The sequence below is a fragment of the Furipterus horrens genome, unplaced genomic scaffold, assembly GCF_987537825.1.
Source record: "Furipterus horrens unplaced genomic scaffold, mFurHor1.1.pri manual_scaffold_4, whole genome shotgun sequence".
Lineage (NCBI taxonomy): Eukaryota > Metazoa > Chordata > Mammalia > Chiroptera > Furipteridae > Furipterus > Furipterus horrens.
Genome location: NW_028327174.1, coordinates 97,692,512 through 97,699,910, shown reverse-complemented (window position 1 = coordinate 97,699,910; position 7,399 = coordinate 97,692,512). Strand labels below are relative to the sequence as shown.

Below are 7,399 nucleotides of genomic sequence, written 5' to 3'. Positions count from 1 at the left end.
GGAGCTGAAGCTAAAAGGTACAGAGGGCTGAAGGACCATGTGCAGGCTGAAGCTTTGAATGAGCAGTAGCTGTGAGTAAGAAGAGGAAGCCAGTGGCTCCATCTGGCATGAGAGTGAGCAGGAGAATGAAAATCCATGTCTGTCTACTTGGTGAGGTTCTGGGAGCTGCCTTGAGATTTGAACTAGTCAGCCGTTCTAGTCTGCAGGAACTCCCACCCTGTCCATGGCTTCTGTTTTTGGTTTCTCCAGATAGTGTCAATTCTTAATCTCTCAATAGGTATCTTTTCAATAAATCTCCTTTTTATGTCTGTTGGCTATCTCCTGCAGCCAGTTCAATTTGACTAAAACAGTCATAAGGACCTGTGTTTGGATCCCTGGTTTTCCTCTTAAGTAGCTGAGACTTTGAACAATTATTTCATTTCTGTAAGTATTTATACTCAACAGTTGTATCCTTAAGTGTTTTTCAGATTAAATGAGATAATAAAAATAAAAGGACCTGTAGAGTGTTTAACACATAGGTGATCAAAATTCGTCACATTCCTTTTCTTCTTCCCCTTCGGGTTTTAATGGTTATTTGATTACATGCTTCCCTCTCATATTGAATTGTCCATGTTTTTTAAAGTCACATTTCTTATAGTTAATCCTTCCACCTCTGTATTTGAACTGCCCCTAAACTGTAACTGGAAGGACATTATGGCAACTGCCTTTCCCCTCATGGTGAATTGACACTGCCGCTGGGCTTATTGAGGCTAGTTAGGTAACAAAGGTGTGAACAGTTTTAGGTTTATTAAAATTTGTACTCATAAAATATGGGCCTGCTAAATAGTTTGGAGGAGTGACTTCCAAAGTGAAGAGTGTGGGACCAGGAAGGAAGAGTCAGTCCTCCAAATGGTGACTCAAGGAAGGAAGTATGCAAAAGCTATCTCGGAGAAATCAGGTTCCAAAGAGGAGAGAAAAGATGACTTAAGGAGGGAGCAGAAAGGTTTTCCTTAGACCTTGCAAAGAAATGCTGTGGTCTCAGTATTTGGAGCTCTTCCAGCCACACTTAGTCTTTGTGAAGAGAGCTCTGTCGGTCTGGGGCCAGACAAAGCTCTTGATTCTTCAGGCCAAACATTTTGTGGAGGCAGCTCTGGTTTGTACTGGAAATGGAGGGTAGGATGAACTAACAAGCAAACTAAAGGTATCTGCAAAATAGGAATATATATGTTAATCTGTGCCATGTAAGAAAAGCTGGAATTGTACTTGTAATTCTCTGCCTGTGTGTCATGATTTTACTTACAGGTCTTCCCAACAGGATCAAGGGAAGCAACTTTGTCATGCAAATGCTGCCCTGTGGAAAAGGGAGAGAAGAATGCTGCAGAAGTGATTACACACAACATCTTTGATCCCAGAGGAAATCTCCTATGTAATAGAGGCATTACAAGAGTATCCAAGCAGCAAAAGCATTTCAGGTGAAATGGCAGGGAGTTTCTGTATAGGGGCTTTCCTAGGCTACCTTCTTCTAGAGCCATTTGTGATAAATGTCGCCAGATGGATTGCATGATTTGATTATAGCTTTGTGGGGGTATGCACAGGATGGAGAGAACATGGTGTCTGCAGAAAAAAACGAACAGCCTAAGGAGAAATTCCAGAACCAGTACTGAGACTGTCCTTAGGAATTGTTCTAGATTTCAAGCCAGTTCTTTCTGGCTCATCAGAGAACTATGAGATTTTTTTTTTACCCCCTAGGACCATGGCTGATAAAACCCAGGAGATTGGTGGCATCCATTTCCCTTTTCCCTTCACACCCTATTCTATCCAGAAAGACTTCATGGCAAAGCTATACCAGGTGTTGGAGGCTGGCAAGATTGGGATATTTGAAAGTCCAACAGGCACCGTAAGTAAAAATAGTCAAGCCCAAGAGGGCTCTGGGAGACCCCAATTGCAACCAGTCAGAGGCTTATTTACCCATGCAGAGATTTCATGGTTTGAAGTTGGGCAAAGTAGTTCTCTCAGTTTATTTTTCTGACTAATGCTCATTTCCCTCTATTAAATTGTTAGAACATACCCCAGGGTCTAAGGAAATTTAGGCTAAAGGCAAATGAGAATTTGAATGGCTGTGGAAGCATAGCACTGAAACTTCCCAGATTTCTCTGTGCACACAACTGCTTTGATGTTGAGCAAAATAGAAATTACTTTGGCTTCTTCATGTATTGATTATACTGATTTAATCTCCAGGAGCTAGGTTACTGAGTGCTGGAGGGATCCAGTCAGGGACCCCTAAGTTTTTTCTTTCTGGTCTGGAATAAGGGATTTATTAGACATTAGCCATTGAGGATTGCTAGAGCTGTGGTGATCAGTTCCTGCTTCTCTCTTGCACTTTATTCGTTATCTTTTATAGCAAGTACTCTGTGATAGTGAAATGTATGTGTTGATGGGAAGGTCCCTCAACTGGGCTGTGACCTTCTGGAGGATAAGGGCCTTGTGGTCCTCACTTCTGTGTCCCTGTCATCTAGAAGAGCTTGGCCTTTTTGGTCCACAAAAAGCTCTTATATAAGTGAGTGTGTTGAACGAATGAATAAAAGGAAGTGAATCATTCCTTTTCTCATACTGATGGAAATGTGTCACTCTCTTGAAATGACATGATCTCCTAGGACAGGAAGAGTGCAGACTGGGGTACTGTATTGTTCCGTTTTGTTCTTTCATATATGTGTAGTGAGTAGGAGAGAACAGGTCCTCCCAATGGATAAAATGTGGGCCATGAATTTAATGTGCAGAGGGTTTTTTAAAAAAAAAATAGTGTTCTACTAGCATTTTTACCTTCCATTGAAACCCAGTGCAGTATGACTTCTTCCCCACCAACTCACCAAAATATTTTTTAAGATCAGTAGTGACTTCCTGGGTAATAGATCTGGATATCTAAAGTCCTTATTTTGACCACTCTACAGTGTTTGACTTTGTTGAACATGTCCTCCTCCTTTGTTTAAAGCAATATAAAAATTTTAATCAAAGAATGGTGCATGTTATTTAAAAAGTCAAATTTATCAAATTTGGTGGGCAGGTGCTTTTAATTCTTTTGTCTGTTTCTTAAGAAATATACTTGCATAGCACATTTTGAAATTATAAGCTATGTGCTGCTATTTTTGATTTATTGATTTTAGTCATTGGTACCTTTTGTGATGGATAAGATATAGTTTTCTTACCATTTCTTTTCCCTCCCTGTCTTGATGTGGTTATCTGTTTTTAGTCTCTGCTAAGTCACTATACTATGGTTGTTTTTCCTTGAATAATTTTGTTTTTCTAGAGTTAATAACTGTCTTTTAAAAGTTTGTTTAAAAAGTATATGCCAATTTCTCACACATCATCCAGTGGTCTCTCAACATGATACGGGATTCCACGCTGTTCAAAAGTTCTGCACCCATGAATTCAACCAACCTCAGATCAAAAATATTTGGGAAAAAAAGCTACCTTGTTGCTGACGTTTTCTATGTAGTTAGGCCTATGATGGTTGCTGAACATGTACAGACTTGTTTTCTTGTTATTATTCCCTAAGCAGTAAAGTATTGCAATTACTTATATAACATTTACATTATATTAAGTATTATAAATAATCTAGGCATGATTTTAAAGTATACTGGAGGATGTGCATAGGTTATGTACAAATACTAATTTGTTTTATACAAGGGACGTGAGCATCTACAGATTTTTTGTGTCCTTGGGAGTCTTGGAACTAATCGCCTGTGGATACAGAGGAACAACTGTAGAGCGTTCCTATGAAACCGTTCAGAAGCCAAAATGGCACAAAGTGAAGAATATCTTCCACTTCCCAAAAATTTACTTTAAGCAAGTCCGTGTTATTCCACTTTGCTTTTACGAAAGACCGAAGTTTGCCTAATGCAAACTTTTGGAAAGCAGGGGATACCTGTATTCTGTACATAAAATTATTAGTCTGCTAGAGCTGCCACAACCAAATACCATAGACGGGGTGGCTTAAATGACAGAAATTTATTTTCTCACAGTTCTGGAGACTGGAACATCCAAGACTAAGGTTGCAGCGGGCTTTGGTTTCTGGTGCGGACTCTCTTCCTGGCTCTCAGACTGCCGTTTTCTAGCTGTGTCCTCACTTGGCAGAGAGATTGATCTTTGGTGTCTCTTTCCTTTTTATAGGAACACTACTGGTTCTTTCAGATCAGGGCTTTACCTTTATGACCTCATTTAACCTTAATCACATCTTTAAAGGCTGTGTTTCCAATATGGTCATAAGGGGGTTAGGGCTTCAACAAAATTTGGGGGGTGGGGGTCGGGCATGGTTCAGTCCATAGCAATAATCAATTCCATTTTACCCTGGAGACTTCCTTGAAGTCCTCCATACGTTTGTTCTAATTTGAATTAGTTGCTCCTTAGACCTACTTCACAGCTATTGCTTTATTGAAAAAAAAGTTAATTTTTTTGAGGTTAATTGACATATAATAAAATGTATACTCTTTTAGGTCTACAGTATCAATGAGTTCTTTATTTTTAAAAAGTTTTTTAAATTATTTATTTTAAAGGGAGAGAGACAGACAGACAGACATCGATTTGCTCTTCCACGCATTTTATGCATTCACTGGTTCCTTCTTGTATGTGCCCTGTCCAGGGAATGAAACCACAACCTTGGTGTAGCAGCACGACGCTAACCAACTGAGCTACCCTGCCAGGGCCTCAATGAGTTATGATAGCTGTAAATACCCATATCATCACTACCACCACCACAAATAAGATGCAAAATCTTTCCATCACCCCAGAAAGTTCATTGTACCTCTTCCATTCCCACCTCACCCCAGCCCCAGGAAGTCATTGATTCAGTTTCTGTAGATTAGTTTTATCCTTCTACTATTTCATAAAAATGGAATCATATAATATGTGCTCTTTTGTATCTGGTTTCTTTCACTCAGTCTAATATTTTTAAGATTCGTTCTTGTTGTTTTGTGTGTTTTTTCCTTATTTTTTTCTGTGTTAGATTCTTTGTTTCTTGGATTTCTTATCTTCTTGGTTTTCTTCCTTGTTTTGATAGAGAATCTTCCTGAGAAGGGCTGTATAGGAGGTAAGTATTTAAAACTTTGCTGGTTTGAAAATGTATTAATTCTACTTGGTTGGTATTAATAGTTTGGCTAGGTATATAAGTCTAGGTTCAAAATAATTCTCCCTCACAATTGCTCCCTCTCTGCTAGTTTCCAGTGTTGCTGCTGAGAAGTCCAGTGGCAACCTGCACCTTAGTTCTTGGTGACCTGACCCCACCTCGCCCTCCTAAGTGTTCAGGACCTTCTCTTTATCCTTTGGGTTCTGAAATCACAGGTCAGTGGGCCTGCTGTGTTCATGTTTCATTCCTTGTGCTGGCTACTTGATGAGCACTTTCCATCTGGGGACTTCGACCTCTCATTTCTGCAACATTTTCTTATATTTGATAATAATCTTCTTGGCACTCACATTCATTGGCTTTGGACCTCCTGATTAACCTATAATGTTTTCTTCTAATTGCCCATCTCTTTGGGCACCATGGTTTGTTTTTGTTTTGTTTTTGCTTTAAATTCTACTTTATCAATATTTCTTTAACTTTATTGCCCAGTCTTTCTGTTCAGTTTATTTTGGCTGTCATTTCTTATATATTCAAGAACTTGTTCTTATTCTATAGTGTAAAAAAAAATAGTGTCCTGTTCTTGTTTCATGGAAACGCTGTCTTCTGAAGGTATCATTTACGGTAGTTTGAAGTTTTTTTCCATTGCATTGCCTTTTCCCATCCCCTCAATCCCCCACCACGGTTTTGGGTTCTATGGTTTGTTCTGAAGCTTTCCTCAAATGTCTGGCAATCCATGGCTGTCTTCTGTTGGTGTTCAAGAAAACATCACAACAAGGCTGAGTGAAAGGTCTGTGGTGCAGGCTGGCTGTGGACCCATGGGCTGAGTCTCTCTGTTGGGGCTTCCAGTTGTCAGTACTGTATTTGTAGAATTTTCTCTAGAGCCATCCAGCAGTTTTTCCAGAGAAACGTCTCCTCTGAATTCTTGCCCAGCGGGTCTGAGCCTGACAGCCAGTATTCTCGAGGGTGTCCTGGAGACATGGCTATAGGTCCACGGTCTCTTGCTCAGTGCTCTGCTCTCAGCCCAGCCCCCTTCCCCATGCTTCACTTGACCTGCTGTCTCCAGGGCCCTCCTGGCTCAGCTTCACCAGAGAATAAAAGTCCTGTCTTCTGTGAGGAGTGGGACTGCAATTGGGTATCTATTTTTTTGTTGTTAAATTTAAAAAAAAATTTTATTGTTTATGCTATTTCAACAAATCTTTCAAAAATTTATGTGAAACCAAAAAAGACCCTGAAGAGCCTTTAATAAAAATAAAATTGTCCCAATTTTTTCCCCTTGCCCCTCTTTACCTAGTCCCCCTACTCCCTCAGGCAGTCCCTACACCATTGTCCATGTCCATGGTTCATGCATATATGTTCTTTGGCTGGCTAATCTCTTCACCTTCTTTCAGCCAGTTCCCACCTCACCCCACCCCTCTTATAGCTGTCAGTCTGTCCCATGTTTGTATGTTTCAGATTCTATTTTGCTTGTTACTTTTATTTTGTTCAATAGATTCCATCTGTAAGTGAGATCATATGGTATTTGTCTTTTACTGACTGGCTTATTTCACTTAGTGTAATAGTCTGCAGGTCCATTCACGCTGTGGCAAAAGGTATGAGGTGCTTTTTCACTGCTGCGTAGTATTCCATTGTGTAAATGTACCACAGCTTTTTTATCTGCTTGTCTACTGATGGGCACTAAGGCTACTTCCAGATTTTGGCTATCAAAAATAATGCTGCTATGAACATGGGGGTGCATATATTCTTTCTGATTGGTGTTTCGGGATTCTTAGGATATATTCCTAGAGTGGAATCACTGGGTCAAAAGGCAGTTTCATTTTTAATTTTTTGAGAAAACTCCATACTGTTTTCCACAGTGGCTGCACTAGCCTGCATTCCCACCAACAAAGCACTAGGGTTCCCTCTTCTTCACATCCTCACCAGCACTTGTTGTTTGTTGATTTATTGATGATAGCCATTCTGACAGGTGTGGGTTACCCCACTGTGGTTTTAATTTGCATCTCTCTAATGGTTACGGATGTTGAGCATTTTTTTCATATGTCCATGAGCCCTCTGTATGTCCTTGGAGAAGTGTCTATTCAGGTCCTCTGCCCATTTTTTAATTGAATTGTTTGTCTTCCTGGTTGAATCATATTCAGTACTTTATTTTGGAGATAAAACCCTTGTCCAATGTATCATTGACACATATGTTCTCCCATACAGTGGGTTCCCTTTTCACTTAATGATGGTTTCTTTAGCTGTGCAAGAGCTTTTTAATTTGATATAGTTCCATTTGTTTATTTTCTCCTTTGTTTGCCTCGCTCTGGG

At 39.8% G+C, this 7,399-nt stretch overlaps 1 protein-coding gene across 1 annotated transcript in view; it reads left to right on the top strand.

The window, feature by feature from the left end:
- The first annotated feature begins 1,732 nt into the window (after positions 1–1,732).
- Positions 1,733–7,399, top strand: part of DDX11 (DEAD/H-box helicase 11) — a 35,405-nt gene continuing 29,738 nt past the window's right edge. Inside the window, exon 1 of the mRNA XM_090273834.1 lies at positions 1,733–1,876. Within this exon, the coding sequence (XP_090129960.1) occupies positions 1,733–1,876 (144 nt within the window). The remainder of the gene's footprint in view (positions 1,877–7,399) is intronic.